The 19,831-nt window shown below is 38.0% G+C and overlaps 1 protein-coding gene across 1 annotated transcript in view; it reads right to left on the bottom strand.

Annotated features, from left to right (window-relative positions):
• LOC140506520 (protein mono-ADP-ribosyltransferase PARP14-like) overlaps positions 1 to 16,955 on the bottom strand; it is a 62,412-nt gene extending 45,457 nt beyond the window's left edge. The window contains exons 1-5 of the mRNA XM_072613793.1: positions 16,712 to 16,955; positions 11,350 to 11,480; positions 8,719 to 8,752; positions 7,904 to 8,122; positions 5,639 to 5,875 (exon numbers count right to left, since the gene is read on the bottom strand). Of these exons, the coding sequence (XP_072469894.1) occupies positions 5,639 to 5,875; positions 7,904 to 8,122; positions 8,719 to 8,752; positions 11,350 to 11,480; positions 16,712 to 16,901 (811 nt within the window). The 5' untranslated portion in view covers positions 16,902 to 16,955. The remainder of the gene's footprint in view (positions 1 to 5,638; positions 5,876 to 7,903; positions 8,123 to 8,718; positions 8,753 to 11,349; positions 11,481 to 16,711) is intronic.
• Positions 16,956 to 19,831: the final 2,876 nt, after the last annotated feature.

The following is a 19,831-nucleotide window of genomic DNA, read 5'->3' as shown; positions in this document are numbered from 1 at the left end:
ATTATCATTATCAGAACTACTTTCCAAATGTTAAGAATTTTCCTTTCAAGGGGCTCTGAGCTATTATTATTTTATTAATACATTTTATCTTATAATTTACTAATCTTATAGACAAAATATTGTACGTGAACCTCAGGGTATTCTTGCCCTCAAGTTAAAATTATCTCAATTGGTACAGCTTGGGAATGGGTGCTCAAAGCCCCAGGGAATACAGGTGGTAACCAAAGGGTAAATTATTCACCTTAGCTGACTCAGCAAAGAGAAAAAGAAACTGTTCTCTTTCCTATCAGGAGAGGAAGTTAAAGAATGCAAGAAAAAGATGAAGTTTGTCCTCCAAAGAAAGAAACATCTATTTGGTAGCTAAGTGATGGGGAGGGAGTACTGAACAAAAGAAATCTCAAGGTCCTGTGTCTGCAGGGGATGTACCAAACTAAAAGGAGAGACAAATTCAAGATATTCCCTCAGCTGTTTTTGCTTAAGAGGCTTCATGCATATGACTGACACACTCTGCATAAAATTATCCCACCATTTTCTCATCATGGGATATATGTTGAAGTATGTTTGGGAAGAGGGAACATAACAAGGATTGCTATGTAATGGGAGTGTCAGAAACATTGTAACTCTGAGGAGTCTTGACCAATCCTGACTATAAGGGGAGGCCTGATCACTCAAACAATATTCAAACTTGTTTTTGCTTTCGTATGGGGTTCTGTTCCACTTTCTGTGAACAGTACCCACATCTGGATGTGTAAATAAATTTGCCTTCTTCTCCCCACTCTGTCTTTGAGTTACTTTCATGAGAATGACATGTTTCCAATAAGAAAGAATGCTCAACTAACTTCACTCTACAGGGACACCTTTGGGTTGATCTTTCGATTAAGGTAAATAAGAGAGGTATCAGGTTGTTCACCTTTAACCTGATTGAAAATGGAATGTAAACAAGGATGTCCATTATCACCACTGTTGTTCAATATGGTCTTAGAAATGTGAGCTTTAGTGATAAGAGAAGGAAACAAAATTGAAGAAATTAGAATAGGCACTCTGCTGATAATATGATGATATACTTAAAGAATCCTAGAGAATCAAGAAAAAAACTACTTGAAATAATAAACTGCTGTAGCAGAGTTGCAGGATATAAAATAAACCCACATAAATCATCAGCATTTCTATATATTACTACAAAGTCCAGCAGCAATGGATTTTGAAAGAGAAATTCTATTTAAAGTTAATGTAAACATTATAAAATATTTGGGAGTCTACCTGCCAAAACAAACCTGGGAACTATATGAATACAATTGCAAAACACTTTTCGCACAAATAAAATCAGATCTAAAAAATTGGAAACCGTCATGAGTAATCTTGTGGGTAGGCTGAGCTAATATAATAAAAGGGACAATTCTACCCAAATTAATTTACTTATTCAGTGTGAAATCAAACTACCAAAAAATTATTTTATAGAGCTAGAAAAATAATATAAAAAAATCATCTGGAAGAACAAAATTTCCAGACTATCAAGGGAATTATTGAAAAGAAATGCTAGGGAAGGTGGCCTAACCATCCCAGATTTCAAATGGTATTATAAAGCAGCACTTATCAAAACCACTTGCAGAGAAAGAACTATGGAGTCAGAATACAGAGGGAAGCAGACTATTTTCTTTTTTGTTTTGTTTTGTTTTTTTCTTTCTCATAGTCTCATATAATTCTCATAATTACTCCATGCAACATGACTAATGTGCAAATGTGTTTAATAGGAATTGTTAATTCCTATTAATTATTAACTGATATAATAAATAATAGGAATTTAATAGGAAGAAATTCATATCATATCAGCCATATCATATTGCATGCCATCATGGGGAGGGAGGGGGGAGAGAAGGGGAGAGAAGGAAAAAAAACATAAAATTAATAAATTTCAAAAAAATAAAGTGCAATGAAGTGGAAGTGATAGATTGTACCATGACATCTCTTTTGCATAAATATTATTATTGTCCTTTGAAAGTAAAGAAAAAGGGGGTGGAGCCAAGATGGCAGAGTAGAAAGATGCACATATACTAGCTCTTCCCCAACAGCCCATAAAACACCTATAAAGAAAGACTTTCCATAAATTCTAGAGCAGCAGAAGCCACAGAACAATACAGTGGAGGAGATTTCCAGCTCAGGGTAAACTGAAAGGCTGACAGGAAACATCTGTTGCACCAAAGATGGAGCGGAGGCTAGCCCAGCCTTAGTCGTGCTCTGGGTGGAGGACAAGAGCAGGCCACGGGGGCATAATCCCCAGTCGCAATAGCGACGGTTTGCAGATCCCTCAACCCACAGGTGCCAAAGGTCAGTGATAGGGTTTTTTCAGCTGGCCAAGAAGGGAGAAGGGCCTTCCCATAGCTCTGGCCTCAGGCAGCACCCACAGAGGCCACATTGGGCAAAAGAATGAAAAAAATGGAAGCTAATGTGAAATATCTCGTAGGAAAAACACCTGACCTGGAAAATAGATCCAGGAGAAACAATTTTAAAATTATGGAATTACCTGAAAGCCACGACCAAAAAAAGAGCCTAGACATCATCTTTCATGAAATTATTAAGGAAAACTGCCCTGATATTCTAGAACCAGGGGGCAAAATAAATATTGAAAGAATCCAAAAAGAGAAACTCCTAGGAACATTGTAGCCAAATTCCAGAGTTCCCAGGTCAAGGAGAAAATATTGCAAGCAACTAGAAAGAAACAATTTGAGTATTGTGGAAATACAATCAGGATAACACAAGATCTAGGAGTTTCTACATTAAGGGATTGAAAGGTATGGAATATGATATTCCAGAATTCAAAGGAACTAGGACTAAAACCAAGAATCACCTACCTAGCAAAACTGACTATAATACTTCAGGGCAAAAAAAAAATGGTCTTTCAATGAAATAGAGGACTTTCAAGCATTCTTGATGAAAAGAGCAGAGCTGAAAAGAAAATTTGACTTTCAAACACAAGAATGAAGAGAAGCATGAAAAAATAGACAGGAAAGAGAAATCATAAGGGACTTACTAAAGTTGAACTGTTTACATTCCTACATGGAAATATAATATATGTAACCCTTGAAACTTTTTTCAGTATCTGGGTAATTGGTGGGATTACATACACACACACACACACACACACACACACACACACACACATACACAGAAAGAGAGACAGAGACAGAGACAGAGAGAGACAGAGAGCACAGGGTGAGTTGACTAGGATGGGATCACATCTAAAAAAATGAAATTAAGGGGTAAGAGAGGAATATATTGGGAGGAGAAAGGGAGAAATGGAATGGGGCAAATTATCTCTCATAAAAGAGGCAAGTAAAAGACTTTTCAGTGGAGGGGAAAAGGGGGAAGGTGAGAGAGAAAACATGAAGCTTACTCTCATCACATTCAACTCAAGGAAGAAATAAAATGCACACTCATTTTGGTATGAAAACCTATCTACAACACAGGAAAGTGGGGGAGAAGGGGATAAGCAGGGTGGGGGGGTGATGGAAGGGAAGATAATGGGAAGAGGGAGCAATTAGAAGTCAACACTTTTGGGGAAGGACAAGGTCAAAAGAGAGAATAGAACAAATGGGGGGCAGGATAGGATGGAGGGAAATATAGTTAGTCTTATACAACACGACTATTATGAAAGACATTTGCAAAACTACACATATATGGCCAATATTGAATTGTTTGCCTTCCCAGTGGGGATGGGTAGGGAGGGAGGAAGGAAGAGAAGTTGGAACTCAAAGTTTTAGGAACAACTGTTGAGTATTGTTCTTGCATACAACTAGAAAATGAGAAATACAGATTATGCGGTATAGAAATTTATCTTGCCCGACAGGACAAAAGAGAAGATGGGGATAAGGGAAGGAAGGGATGTTATAAGGGAGGGCAGATTGGTGATAGAGGTAATTAGAATGCTTGGAGTTTGGGGGTGGGGGGAGGGGAGAGATGGGGAGAAAATTTGGAACTCAAAATTTTGTGGAAATGAATGTTGAAACCTTAAATTAAAAAAAAGAAAAAAAGAAAGTAAACAAAAAGCCTCAAATTTTAATTGCACGCCTGTTTTTTACTTTACAATGGACTTTTGCCTTTTGTTTCATTATTCTTGTAAAAAGTAGGCATAAATTATTTGGATCCAAGACAATTTCAATTAACAGGGGGAACTTTGCCCATCTATACCTCCTTGCAAACAGAAATGCTTGAATGTTAATGATCATCTGACAAAGCCTTTAAAATCTTAATACATGAAGTAGAGTGATTTTTCTTCCATGTCTTGTAAATTCTTGTCCTATGCAACTGGAGATCTTTGACAGAGGGAGGTTAAGTGAATATAACATTGGTCCTGCAGTCAGGATAGTTGGATTCAAATTCTGCTGTGGCTTTTAACTAGTTCTATAACCATGTGCAAGTCACTGTTATGTATAACAGAGCCTCAGTTTCTTATTTTATAAAAATGGAAATAATTCTTTGAACTACCTATGGAGTTGTTATAAGAATAGCACTTCAGGAATTGTAATGTGCTTCCCAAATCTGACTTCCTATTCAGGACACTCATCTCATGTGTTGTAAAGAGTACAAAGGGAATTTTTAGGGAAGAACTAAACTGCACATTACCCAATCTTCTCTGAGCCCACACCCAACATCCTTCTCTCAAAACATACAGCTGTCTTTGTGCAGTCAGCTGACACTAGGCAGAGGGAAGCCCGCCATAAAAAGTCATTTATTCACTCCCTGTCTTATCAAAGACACTACACATGAAGTAGTGGGAAGAGAGAGAAACAACTTCAGAGCCAAGACTACTGGATCTGGATCCCACCACTGAAGATGTGACCTTAAGCAGTCACTAAACCAGTGATTGCTAAGGAAACCCCTTGAGACTTACAAGTTGTAGAACAATTGTCAGTGTGCATTGGGAGGAAATTTTTTTCTTCAGAACTTCCCTGTGCCAATGATATCACAGGTCCAGACACTCCCCGTACCCAAAAATATACCAGCATAAGCCCAGGAGAAAAGAATCAGAGAATGGAAAACAGAAATCAGTTATCTGAAATGCTGTGACCCCGTAAAGACAGTACTTCAAGACATCCAGAGAAGTCTTGCCATATTCCAAGTAGAAAGGTATGCATCCTTGATGGCTCCCCATAAGGTCCCCTTTCATTAAGCCTCCATCTCCTCAGTTCAGATATCCTAACTCTAAGCTCAGTCCTTGAGCTGACTTCATCGTGTAGTGGGTCCAATGCAGGACTTGATCCTCTGATACTTGCTACTAGTATGACCATGAGCAAGTTATTCAGCCTCTCTTGATCTCAATTGTGTCATCTGCTAAATGAGCATAATACCTCTAAGCATACCTTTCGGACAGAGGGCTAGCCTTAGAGTCAGAGTTGGATGCAGATCCTGTTTTTGAATACATACTAACTATATGGCTATGGGCAAATTAAATTCTATGAACCTGTGTCTTCATCTGTAAAATACTTATACTACCTAGCACAAAAGGTTGCTGTGAGGGTCAGATGATATATATAAAGTGCTTTGCAAGCTTTAATACATATAAATTTCAGTGCTGTTAAAATGAAATGGATGTCATAAATTGGGGAAAAAGCAGGATTAAGTTAGCAGTAGGTATTATTACCTTGGCAATCAGAAAACTCAATCAGAACTGAATTGTCCTTTGGGAAACACTGGACTTTGTTTATTGGTCCCCCTCCATTATTGTGGTTTTCAAAGAAAAGAGTGATGCAGCTTTCATTAGTATTGGGGGGCAGGTTTTCCACCAGGATGGCATTTGTCTCTTCCAGAGGTTCTACAAAAATCTTTTTTTCTTGGACTATTCGGTTTCGAGAACAACGTTCAACAAATGTCTTTGTATCTATGAAGAAAAGCAAAGTGATCATTAGTGTATTATTGAAGCTTTTGTTGAGAAAGAAAACATTTAAAATATGCTTCATGTAGAGTGGTTGAAGTGAAGATTTCTCGGTAAGAACTCACACTCCTAAAAGAACTCATAGGATAAAATCCTAGGTTTGAAAGGTGCACACCTCTATGCTGGTGTTGTACTTGGAAGCTCCTTCTGGTTGAGCAGAGTGGAGTTCTTCTGACAGAAATCATCCACTGACTCTCTCCCAGTTACTACCCAGTTCAACCATTACTACTGATTGAATATTAAATAACAGTTACTATTCTATTCAATAATTTAAAAAAATATTCATTATATTGTAGTACTGTTCTGGGTGCTGGAGGCATATGATGATAAATAGGACATAGATACTGATTTCAAGGCACTTACAATCTAATAGCAGGGAACTATATTGCTACATAAATGTAAATAGACATCTATATACTATATAAGTAACTATACAGTGGCAAAATGGTGTGTGTTAAGAAGTACAAGAGGAAAAGCAGCTTTTCAGCTGAGGGAGTCAGGCAAAGCTTCATGGAGAAAGTAACCCCTCAGCTGAGTCTTAAGGAAAGGGATAAAGTTCAAAAACAGCTGGAAGGAAAGTATCCATGCTAAGATGAGAATGACCAGAGCAGAGATACTGAGTTAGAAGTGGGTGAAGTGAGGACAGGGATAGAGAATGGTATGCTTTCTCTAGAAAATGGTGCATGTAAAGTGAATTGATGAGCTGAAGCTGTAAAGATAAATTGAAAAAATGGAGTTCAATGGGGGACATAAACAGGAAAATTTTGTTTTTATGTTCTTCAATTATTTCAGTTATGTTAGTCTCTTCATAATCCCATTTGGTTTTCTTTTGGGGACAGGGAAGGGTGTACATACTAGAGTGGTTTGATTCCTTCTCTACCTCATTTTTTAATAGATGAGGAAATTGAGGCAAACAAGGTTAAGTGACTTGCCTAGGGTCACACAGCTAGTAAATGTCTGAGGTCAGAGTTGAAATCAGGAAGATGAGTCTTTCTGATTCTAGGCCCAGCACAGCACCACCCATAGCACCTACCTTCCCCTAGATATTTATACTAGAGCTCTCTAATTTAGAAAGATCACTAATTTACACTTGATTTTTCTGCCTTCAACTAGTTTCACAATACCTGGGATCCTCAGATTCTGGGCTCAGGGATCACTTTCTCCATAAAACTTTTCATGCTTCTAAAAGTGGTCTTTTTCACCTTCCTTGCACTTTCCCCAGAACTTTCCTTTATTCTTTACATTGTGATAAAGTAAGTAGAATGGTAACATTCTGAATGAATTCAAGATCTATATTCAAATACATCCTCAGAAACTAGCTGTTTGACCCTGGTCAACTTATTTGAATCTCTTTGAAAACTTCACTTTCCTCATCTGTAAAATGAGAATAAGAATAACTGCAGAATTTTCTTCACAGGGTGAGGTTCAAATGAGTTAATTTAAATAAAGTGCTTTTCAAATCTTCAAATATTATGTAAATGCCACCTATTCTCTTTCTACACATACTCCTAGAACTCATAATGATAAAGTCCCATTTCCTATTAAAACGCATCAGAAATTTGGAGTCAAAACAATATACATTTCTACCATGCTAATAAATGCAATGACATTTCTTAGAATAGTAGATTTAAAGTTGGAATAGAGCTTAGAGGTCATCAAGTCCTACCTCTATAATTTACAGATGAAGAAACTAAATCACAAAGATCTTAAGTGATGTGCCCAGGATCAAAAAGCTAATATCTGAGAAAGGATTTGAATACAGGTCTTCCTGAGTCCAAATCCAGCATTATATCCATTATTACCACCTAGTGACCTGAATCTTCAAAGTTTTTTCTTATTGAGAGACAGAAAGACTACTGGAAATGGCCAGAAAGGTCATTTCAAGGATGACACACTTTTTGCCAATCAGAATTTCAAGGCATAACTCAAACACTACTTGCAGATGAACATTTTCTAATTTTTACTCAGTCTTACCAATATGTTTCAGAAAGGTAAGCACAGCAGTTTCCACTTCTGGTATGATTTCTACTTCAAAATCTCCTTTGGTTTTTGACAGACCACTATTGTTTTCCACTAGCAAAACCAGGATACACTCATCCAGATCTTTGATATTTTTAAGTGCAACCAAAGAGCCATTGGACATGTTCTCTGTCTCTTCCAATGGGAGCTTTGTGTCCCATTCTTCTGATACATCTAGTTTTAAGGATACAAAAACATACATAATTGGGATCACAAACATTATTGCCAGAGTGAGAGGTTATGATGCATGCCTCTCTGTATATCACTTTGTAATATTTTGAGTAAATCAGCTGAAAATAGATGCTCTCTGTAACTAAAAAGAGCAATGGACCTCCCCAGAAAATCCAACAATCCCTCAGACAAATGTTTACTTGAGGTTAAATTTTCAATTTCCAGTCAATGGAGTTTTTCCTTGTGCCCACTAGGGGGAGAAAATACAATAAGAAAACAGAGTAGCAGCTGGACTTCATCCATGGGCCATAGATAACTGCTCAAAAGGAAAAGACAACAACAACCAGATCTTCTCAGGGAAAGAACAAGAAGCAGAATCGGGAGAAGGGATGGTTTAATGTGGAATAGTGAACTAGCAAACAAGATTGAAATGAACACATCCAGATTTTTTTGCTGGTTCTTACCCATTCTTGCATTGTAATCATAAGTTATTAATGTACAAGGCAAATGAAAATCAAATCAAAGCATGCTGACATTTAATGAGGGAAAATAATTTACTTCCTGTATGTATATCAGATTAATTCAGGATGATCTGTTACTTTGTTCTTGGTCTCCATCTCTGATCTTGGATTCCTAAAGACCAAAAAAAAAAACAAAAAAGCATAAAGGAGAACTACATTCTACAGAGAAGACATGTCTGGGATCAGCCTAGAGTACTTGCATGAAATAAATTGTTGAATTCTGTGGTTCCCTAAGATCAACATATTTACAATGCAAATAAGACATAAATTCTACTGTACCTATTCATTGGTTAGCTTATACCATAAAGAACTGTGTTGGCTTCTGGGGGTCATATTCAAAGAGAGAGTTTGGCAAACTGATGAAAATTCTTTGGAAAGTTATCAGAAGGGAAGAAAAGGAAGCAAATACTACTAGCCCAAGTGAAGGAAATCAGAGTAGGGATTAGATGGACAAGTACAGGAGAGGTGTGGGCAGGACATGGTACCTCATACTCTAGGTGAGGCTTCCTGCCAAGATAACTCATTGAAATAGAGTTAGACTACCTAGTTCCCACATTCTGTATATCTACAAAACCCTAAAGTTCTCAAGAGACTGAAAACTGTTTTAAAAAAAAAAGATCCAATATAAAATATAGTGCATGACTTCTTCCTCACCAGAGCTGCATGTTAGGTCACCCAGGATCCAAAGACAATAAGAAAATTGACCTCCAGCAAAGCCTCTGTGACCAGTGATGGGCCTGAGGCACCCACAGCCTACAAAGTTTTGAGAGCAGAGGCAGCAAGAGTAAGGGGCTCCACAAGAAAGCCCTGGAATGGCCTGATCTGAGATGCTGCAAACAGCCCTAAATATCCAATGCTCTGAATCTCAAAGATCCAGGGAGTGGTTGAGGAGAGGATCAACCTCCAGGAAATGGAAGCCAGTATAAAAATCCAGCAGATCAAGAGGAAGATGAAGCAAAATAGCCCTTAGGACTGAAAAGTCCAACAATGGGGTAGAGCTGGCATTAAACTCTATTTCAGGGATTAGAGCTGGTAAGATGAGTAACTCAAATATAAAATAGGACCAGGATAAAAATTATTGCAAATCTATAATTTCCTCCCAAAAAAAAGAGAGGAACTTTAAAACAACCACAAACAGAGACTCAAATGAAAGAAAAAGAATTTCCCACAAACACTAACTGCATAAATGCCTAACAGAAATGAAGCAAGAGATAATTAAAAAATGTTTTTAAAGCTGTGAAAAAAAGAATAGGAAGAGAAAGTAGGAAGTCTTCTCTAAATAACAGTTGGTGGCACAGTGGATAGAGGGCTGGACTGTGGAATTAGGAAGACCTGAGTTCACATGTGACCTCAGATGCTTTCTAGCTGAGTACTTGAGTCACTTTACCTCTTTTTGCCTCAATTACCTTATATTTAAAATGGGAATAATAATAGTCCCTACATCCCAGGGTTGTTGTGAGGATTAAATGAGTTATTATTGTGAAGTGTTTTAGCACAGTGTCTGGTGTATAGTAAGTGATAAATAAATGTTAGCTCTTATTATTATGAAACCTACAATATATGAAATAGAAGGTAATATTGACATGGGATAGCTGGATTAGAACAAAACCAAAATATTGAAAAAATAGAAAAAATTGTGATATAAAAAAATGAAACTAGAAAACAGATCAAGGAGAAATAACTTAAGAATCTTTGAACTCCCTGAATAATAATAAAAATGAAATGTTTGGAAAACATTTTTCAGGTAAACTCATTTATATGAAAACTCCCCAAATCTGTAGAAGCATAAGTCTAAGTAAAAAGGTAAAAAATATTCACCCATAATTTCCTTAAATAAAGCAGAGAAGAAAAAGTCTCAGCAATATTAAAGCCCCAAATTCAAAGAGGGTAAGTGACTTGCCAGCTAGCAGGTGTCAGGGTGGATTTGAACTCAGGTCTTATTGACTATACTGTACTTTTGTCAGCCATCTTGATTGTCATGGAAATTTGTTTTATTGTTTAGGAATGTATTTGTAAGCATTTTTTTCCTTTTTTAATGGGGAAGAGAAGGGAGAGAAAAATAAATGATTGTTAATTAAAAATAGAAATACCACTTTAAAAACTGAGTTGAACTGAATGCCACATAGTTAGCTCTTCATACATGTTCTGGGTTTGAAAATTCTGTTATTCATTGCTTTTTTCCATCCTCTAAGTATATTTATCCCACTTGGGTCTCTTTCAGTTCAACAAGCATATATTAGACTCCTATTTTGTGTAAGGTATCTAGGTACTAGGCATATAAAGAAGAAAATGTTCCTACCATCAAACTGATATTCTGCTGGGAGGATAAAAGAGGAATACGTAAACACAATGGATACTAAATAATACAAAGTGATTTTAAGAGGTAAGGACAATTAACACCTTGGGGGAAGAGGGTAGGAATCAGGAAAAGTTTTGTCTATAAGATGGCACCTGAGCTATGACTTGAAGGAAGACAGGGATTCTACGAGGCTAAGAAGGACCAAGGAACGTGCTGGGCTTAGTTTTCTATACCCTTCACAACATTGTTCCAGCTTCTTAACCCCTAAAAGCACTTGCTTTTGTCAACATGGCCAAGAATTCACATTTCTCTCTTTCATATCTTTCTCCTGCTTCCAGGTAGTGAATTCCTGCCCAAATGCCTAAAAAAATGCCCTGCTTCATTTTTGATCATATGTACGATATATTTACTTCTGTTGGGATTTCATCTTCATTGCCTTCATCCCCATCCTTTGCTCCAGGTAATCTGATAGTGAGCTTCAACTTTTCTTCTCCTGGCAATTCTAACTCATGATTCTCTCTCTCCAGGACTCGTTGACTCACTGAAAAATATAGGTCAAATCAAGATTATGATGTGGTAATCTTTTAAAAAAGGAAAAAAATGTACTGTTTCTAACCCCTATTTTTATTGCTATCTTTTGCTTTGCTATCAGCTATATTTCCAAAAATTTTCCTTATCCAGTGAAACACACATTGTAACAATGAATAAAAGTATAAAGGGGAACAAGCAGTTTGACAAAATCAGCCAAGTGTCTCATGATGTCTGCAATCTTTTATACACATTGTCCTCTGTGAAGAGAGGAAAGAAAAGCTTTTTATTTCAATTAAACTTTAGTTAAACTTGGTCATTATTACAAAGGAAATATGCTAAAATGTCCATTCTTTTTAACTTAGAAATTCTAGTTAGGCATATACTCCAGCAGATAATGATTATAGCTAAGATACATGTAGCACTTAGCACACGCCAGACACTGTGCTAAGCACTTTGTAATTATTATCTCATTTCATCCTTATAACAACCGTAGGAGTTAGGTGCCATTATCATCCCCATTTTACAAACAAGGAAACAGAGGTAAGCAGAGATTGAGTGACTGGCCAAGGTCACACAGTTAATAAGCTTCTGAATCTGATTTTAAACTCAGGTCTTCCCAACTCCAAGAGAGCATGTCATGCATGTCACTGATAAAAAGAAAGTCTCCATATACACTAAGATATTTAGAGTGGTACATTTGTGTCAATGAAGTACTGAAAATAAAATAGAAGCCTTTTGGGAGGTGAGCAAACATATTGTGGTATAGGAATTAATGGATTGTTACTATGCTATAAGAAATGACAAATGTGAAGAATACAGAGAAGCATGGGAAGACATATGAACAGAGTCAAAGTGAAATAAGCATAACCAAGAAAAAATAGAAACACGATGACTACAACCATATAAAGTGGAAAGAACAGCCACTACAAAAAAACTGAAAAGAAATGTATCAAATAGAAGGAATCAGAGAAACAGAAGAGATTTGATAGTTATTAGTTGAATTTAATAGAGTCTTAAGAAGAAAGAGTAGCTCTATATAATGAAGTTTCAAAATTTTATGTTTCCCCAAAGAAGAGAAATGTGAAGACAAACCTTATCCATTACTTTACAAAGGAAGTCAAGTAAAAATAACATTAAGGTAGTACTGTGTACCCCTAAGATTGGTAAGTTGACAAAAAGAGAAAATGACAAATGTTGGAGGCGATGTGGAAAACAGATATATTGACAGTATTGGTGGTATTATGAATTGATTCAGTCATTCTGAAAAGTAATGTGAAACTACGTTTACAAAATCCCTAAACTATGCATACCCGTTGACCCAGCAAGACAACTCTACCTATACCACAAAGATGTCAAAAAAAGAAGAAAAGGGCCATTATGTACAACAAAAAAAATATTTATAGCAGCTCTTTTTTGTAGCAAAGAATTGGAAACTATGGGGATGTACATCAAGTAGGGAAAAGATTGAACAAATTTCACACACACACACATACACACACACATATGCATAATATTGTGCTGTCAGAAATGATGAAAGGGAAATAAGTAAGACTTTGAGGGAGCAGAGCCATGATGGTGGGGTAGAGGGAGCAACTAAGTTCTTCCAACATTTCCCTCCAAAAAACATTAAAACAACACCTCAAATCAAATTTGAGAGTGGTAGAACCAAAAAAAAAGGCAGAGTGAGATAATTTTCTAGCCCAAGACAACTTAGGAGGTAAGAAGAGGTCTGTGACACTGGGGTGGAGTTTGGCCTAGAGTCTATATGGCAGTAATACCAGCAGTTTTGGGAACTCTCAAGTTGGAGACAATCTGGAGATCAGGACACTGGTCAGAAACAGTGTATAAGGGACCTCTGTGCCAGCAATAGGTACAAGACAGGGCATTGTTTGGCACTCCATTTCCTATACTCACTTCTGGATCACAGTTACAAGGAGGAGAGGTGCATTTGCTGTCTCAAGGGCACTGAGGTGCAGTATGACTTCCAGGTGCAAGGAAGCAGTGAGTATATCTCTTCCTGGATGATACCACTTTGGAAGCACCAAAGCCTCCCAAACTCCAAATACGAGTTCTAAAAATATTAATGTGATAAAGGCTGAAGCTTAAGATAGTGCCCTGACCCCTCCAACCTGGGAACACAGTCCAACTGTAACACAAAATTCAAAGTTAAGAAATAGGCTACAAAAAAGAATAAACAACAACAAAAGAGCCTAACCATAAAAACATACTGTGATGGCAGGGAACATCAAGACAGAAACTCAGAAGACAATAATGTCAAAATACCTACCAGTAGAGCCTTAAAGAAAAGTATGAATTGTACACAAGTCAAATAAGAATTTTTGAAAAAGGTTAAAAATATATAAAATGAGAGGTAGGAAAAACTGAGAAAAGAAATGAGAGCAACATAGGAATAATAACTTGGTAAAATAGGGGCAAAAAATAATGAAGAAAATAACACTTTAAGAGAGAGAATTAGCCAAATGAAAAAGAGGTACAAAAACTCAATGAAGAAAATAATTCCTTAAAATATTAGAATGGACAAATGGGAGGTGATGGCTGTATAAGACATCAAGAAACAGAAATAATAAAATAGATAGTTTCAGAGAAAACTGGAAAAATTTATATGCACTGACATAGAGTGGGGCTAAATCAGGTCAATAATTTATACAATAATATTATATGTTATAATAATTATATAATATAATAATAACACATTTGAGGAGGGACAGGGTCAAAGGAGAGAATAGAATAAATGGAGGGTGGGGCAGGATTGAAGTGTTTTGCATATCTACACATTTATAACCTATATCAAATTGCTATATCAAATGAGAGTGGCTGGGGAGGGAGGAAGGGAGAGAATGTGGAACTCCAAGTTTTAAAAACGAACTTTAAAAATTATTTTTACATGCAACTGGGAAATAAGATATACAGGCAGTGGGATACAGAAATCTATCTTGCCCTACAGGAAAGTAGATAGGCAGAGGATAAGAGAAGGGGGGGAGTGATAGAAGGGAGGGCAGACTAGGGGAAGGGATAATAAGAATTCATACTGTCTTGGAGTGGGGGGGAGGGGGAGATGAGAGAAAATATGGAACTCAAAATTGTGTGGAAGTGAATGTTGAAAACTAAAAATAAAAAATAAACTAACAAAGTTCAAACAACTTAAAAGGAAACCAAAAGAATATCAATAATTTCTCATTCATGTATTCATTCATTCATTCAATAAACATTAAGCATTTAGGGGGGAAAAAAGAAAGTTTGTTCAGTAAAATGATAAACGTTGGAGAAGATGTTGGAAAATTGGAACACTAATGCATTGTTGGTGGAGTTGTGAGCCAATCCAACCATTCTGGAGAGCCATTTGAAGCTATGCACAAAAGGCTATAAAAAATGTACATACCTTGTGATGCAGCAATACCACTTTTAGGGCTATATCCCAAAGAGATCATAAAAATGAGAAAAGGACCAACATGTACAAAAACATTTATAGCAGCTCTTTTTATGTTGGCAAAGAATTGGAAATGCAAGGGATGGTCATCAGTTGGGGAATGGCTGAACAAGTTGTCATATATGAATGTAATGGAATACTATAGTAAATGATGAAAAAGTAGACTTCAGAAAAACCTGGAAAGACATAAATGAACTGATGCTGAGTGAAGTGAGCAGAACCAGAACATTGTACACAGTAACAGTCACGATGGGCAATGACTGGCTTTGATAGACTTAGCTCTTCTCAGCAGTTTAAGGATTTAAGACAATTGCAAAAGACCCATGATGAAAAATGCAACTCACATCCATAAAAGAGCTAGGGAATCTGAATGCAGATCAAAGTATACTAGTCTCTCTCTCTCTCTCTCTCTCTCTCTCTCTCTCTCTCTCTCTCTCTCTCTCTCTCTCTCTCTCTCTCTCTCTCTCTTCTCTCTCTCTCTCTCTCTCTCTCTCTCTCTCTCTCTCTCTCTCTCTCTCTCTTTGTTTTTTCATTCTCATGGTTCCTCCCATTGGTTCTAATTCTTCTTTACAACTTAACTAATTTGAAAATAGTTTTAATATGAATGTATATGTAGAGCCTATATCAGATTGCACACCATTTTGGGGAAGGAGGGGGAGAAAATTTAGAACTCAAAATTTTATGGAAGTGAATGGTGAAAACTAAAAATCAATTAATTAAAAATAAATTTAAAAAGGAATCAACTTCCCAGCAAAAAAAAAATGTTATTTATCATCCACACCTGTAAGGGCCAATAATGTTCTACAATATTTCTTAGCTTTATATTTCCTTCATTATTTGCTTTTGCTTCTTCTGTATTCTGACCCTGTGTTGCTTAGAATGAGAGGTTTGTCTGCGTTCTCTTCTACTTCATTATTATCTACAGCTGGAACTTCACTGAACTTGAACCCCAGATAATCTCCTATATGAGTACAAGGAGTAGTAAGTCAGTCCTGAGAAAATCTAGGGTCCATCCCACTCAGTCAAGTGGGGAATAGAGTGGATGTGAGAACCCAGATGATTATCTTGGTCTCTCTTTCCTTGCCTTCCCACCCCCTGAAGAAAGAGATCAGGTCCCCCTCAAATGGCAGTCTACTTTTGCCACTGGGGTAGGTCAGCCACCTTCTTCCAACAGTTTGTGGATCAAAGGGTAGTACTGTGTGGAGATTTGTGGCTTTCTCACAGCATGGAGGACGCGAAACCACAGAACTGTGATAAATGTATATTGACTAGTTACAAAGAGGATGGATTCCTTGCCTTCCTTGGTAATCCTGAGGTCCTGAATGAGAGAAAGAGCCCTCATCCAACCCCAGTGAAATAAAACAGACCCTCAGAGGAGGCTTTCAATAGAGGCTGCCAGGTGGTGCTGGGGCCAGTCAGAAAGAACTGAGTGTCAATGTGGCCTCCGGCATTTACTAGCAATGTGACCAGGGGCAAGCCACTTAGCCTCTGCCTCAGTTTTTCTCTACTGTAATATGGGCATTACAATACTGTAATAGCACCTACCTCCCAGAGCTATTTCGAGCATTAAATGAGATATTTGTAAAGAACTTAGCACGGTGCCTGGCACATGATAGACGTTAGATAAATGTAAGCTATTATTATTCTTAACCCAAGTCCTCTTTCCCAGGCCCCTTCTCCTGCTCAGGCTGGCCTCCACTTCGGTGCCCTCTCCCAGTTCACCCCGTCTCCCCTCAGCCTTTCCTCCCACTCTGGTCTCTGTCCAGCTGCTCCCCCAGCCCCTTTCTGCTCACCTTCTCTTTCCAAAAACTCTACCCAGAAAGTGCCTTCGGTGGGGCCGGCTTCGATCGTGCACTCGCCTCCCCCGGACTTCTTCGGGCTCTGGAAATACTTTTGCAGTTTCCTCTCTATTCCAGAACAGAGCCTGGGCACCAGCACCAGGACCCGGTATGGCGGGTCGGAGGCTGCGCCTTCAGCCGCCATCAAGGCATTTTCGGGACTCGTGAACCGAGTAGCCGGGCTTGCGACATTTGTTCACTGGGCTCGGGAAGGGGAAACTGGGGAGCAGAGAGGGCAGAATAAGCAGGGGAGCAGTCAGCACTCCCTCCTTTCTCCTGAACCCAACCTCTCTCTCCCCACAGCCCAGCCCCTCCCCAGGTGGCTTGCAGACTTTCAGTTTCATATCCCCAAAGCTCCTTTCTTATTCCCACCTTCACAATCGATTTCTCTGGTTGTTAGAGAGGATAAGCAAAGGCTGTGCTGGGTTCCTGGGGCGGGAGGAAAGAAAGATCATCCTGGGCCTGGCAAGCAGCACCTTCTCCAGGCTCCCCGTCCCGACCCCTCCCGGACCAACACATCTCTCGGACCAGGACCCCCTGCTCACTTCCCTTTAGGCTGATGAGAGAGCGCTTGGGAAATGGGGTCAGCTCTGCTTTCAGGGTCTTGTTTGGGGGGAGGGGATTCACATATAAAGCTGTCACATTTCTAGAACACTTGAAGCCATGAAAACACCAACTCATGTGTCTCCCTTTTTAAAAGGACAGTGCATGTTTATCGGTAGACTCGTGCAGAACAAGGTCAGCCAGGAGCACCTTTCAGCCCCAAGGTTTAATCTCTTAGGATCGTAGATTTAGAGGTAGAAGAGACCTTAGAGATTATCTAGTTCCTCACCCTAAATTTTAAAAAGAGACTCAGAATTTATGACCCACATAAAGTCCCACTGGAAAGGGAATAAACATTTTTATAGAACTTACCGTGTGCCAGGCATGTTTTAAGTGCTTAAGAAATATCTCATTTTACCCTGAAAACCCTTTCGAGGGAGGTGCTGTTAATATCCCATTTTGCAATTGAGGAAACTGAAGGAAACAGAGGTTAAGTGTCTTGCTTAGGGTGACACAGCTCATGTCTGAGGTTGGATGGGAATTCAGGTCGTCCTGATACCACACCCAGCATTCTCTCCACTGCCCCACCTAGCTGCGTCTGGGACCAAGGAACTGAGCAGGGATTGTCAAAGTCAGGTCTTTGGTAGCACTGTCCCATCATCTCCACCTGTCCCTATCGTTCCCCTATCCTCGGCCTTTGAGCAAGTTTTGTAGGTTTAATAACAATAAGGTCTAGGGGCAAAAATGAGGGTCTATTTCTGATATTATTTACTCCTATTCTTTGGATATCTATCGGAGGAGAAGAATATATCTATGAAGTCTCAGATTTTACACACACACACACACACACACACACACACACACACACACACACACACACACACAGCAAAAAGAAGCCCAGAGTAAATTCTTCCTTCTCTTGGTACATATCAGTTATTCCAGGAACCTGAACTATGTCTTGCTCTTGAGGGGCAGCAGAGTGGCTGGCAGAGTGTTGAGTTTCAGTCAGTAAGAGTCCTCTTCCAAAGTTCAAATCAGGTCTCACATACTTCTTAGCTGTGTGACCCTGGATAAGTCACTTAACCTTGTTTGCCTCAGTTTCCTGTTTCCCTTAGTTTTCTTGTCTGTAAAATGATCTGGAAAAGGAAATGAAAAATCACTGCAGTACCTTTGCCAAGGAATCACCACATGGAGTTTTGAGGAGTTGGGCAGAACTGACAAGGAAAAATTTTCTCTTGAATTAAGTTGTGCTGTACCACTTATCTTCTGTGTATAGGAATGAACATTGCATACTATAAGCACTTTCACATAAAACTATGTATTTCATTGTATAAAAATCTTGGGGTGGGGAGAAAGGAGGAGAATAAAAGCCATACACCAGTCAATATATGGCAATAATTGAAAAAAATGCTTCAGAGGTTTTTATTTTCTTTCCATCTGGTCCCACGATTTAAGTAGTATGGGAAAATTATTCTCCTTATGTGAATAAGTGGATGTAATTTAAATAGGTCCCTGGAGCGCAGAGGCTTCTTGACCTTGTCATATACCTGGTAAGAAATTGAGAGAAGGCTTTAATTCAGATCTTCTTGACTCTAAGCTGACCCTTGATCCTCTATACCAGGCTGTCTTCCAATAGTATGTTTACAAAGTGTAATTTTAAAATATATTGTTTAATTTGATACTTAACCAACACATTTGAGGTAGTTAGTATAAGTATTATCATCCTGATTATATGAGTAAGGAAAAAAACTCAAAACAGACCAGTGATGAAGTAATTTGCTCAGGGTGGCCCAAGTAATGGCAGAGATGAAATGAATAATTTATCTTAAAATGTTTATTCACAATTCTTTTTTTAAAAAATCATTCACTATTTCTAATATTTTCTTCAAATTCACTTGGTGAGAGAGAAGGGCATCTTAAATAAGTAAAAAAGTTCTTGGGGAAAAGTTTTCTATACTTTTCCAGTTTTAAATTTATGTTTCACATCATGTATTCATATGAAAGGTATTACTCATACACTAATATATATTCCTCGCAAACATGTATAGATCCCCTACCATAAAAGAAAAAATAAACAAGTGTATATTAAGAGGCAGAAGGATACACACACGTATCTTATAAGATGTATCATGTTTTATGTATATGTAGACATATATACATAAATATATAAACATATATATAATAAATACATATTTATCAAACAGATAATAATTTCTGTTTTGGACAGGTTGAGTTTCAGATGCCTTTGGGATATTAAGGTCAAGATGTGCAAAAGGAAGTTGGTGCTATGCAGTTGTAGCCCCAGAGAGAGATCAAGGATGTAGATATAAAATTTTGGAATCATTTGCATATGGATGATAATTGGATCCAAGGGAGCTAAGGATACTCCACAGTGAAATAATACAGAGAAGAGAATGAGAATTTAAGATGGAGTTTTGGGGGACAATCTACTGGATATGACAAGAACTGAGATTCAGTCAGGGAGACTGAGGAGGGGCCAGGCAGTTAGAAGGAAAATTAAGAGATGGCAGT

The sequence above is a fragment of the Notamacropus eugenii genome, chromosome 5 (assembly GCF_028372415.1).
Source record: "Notamacropus eugenii isolate mMacEug1 chromosome 5, mMacEug1.pri_v2, whole genome shotgun sequence".
Lineage (NCBI taxonomy): Eukaryota > Metazoa > Chordata > Mammalia > Diprotodontia > Macropodidae > Notamacropus > Notamacropus eugenii.
This window is presented reverse-complemented; position numbering and strand designations above follow the sequence as displayed.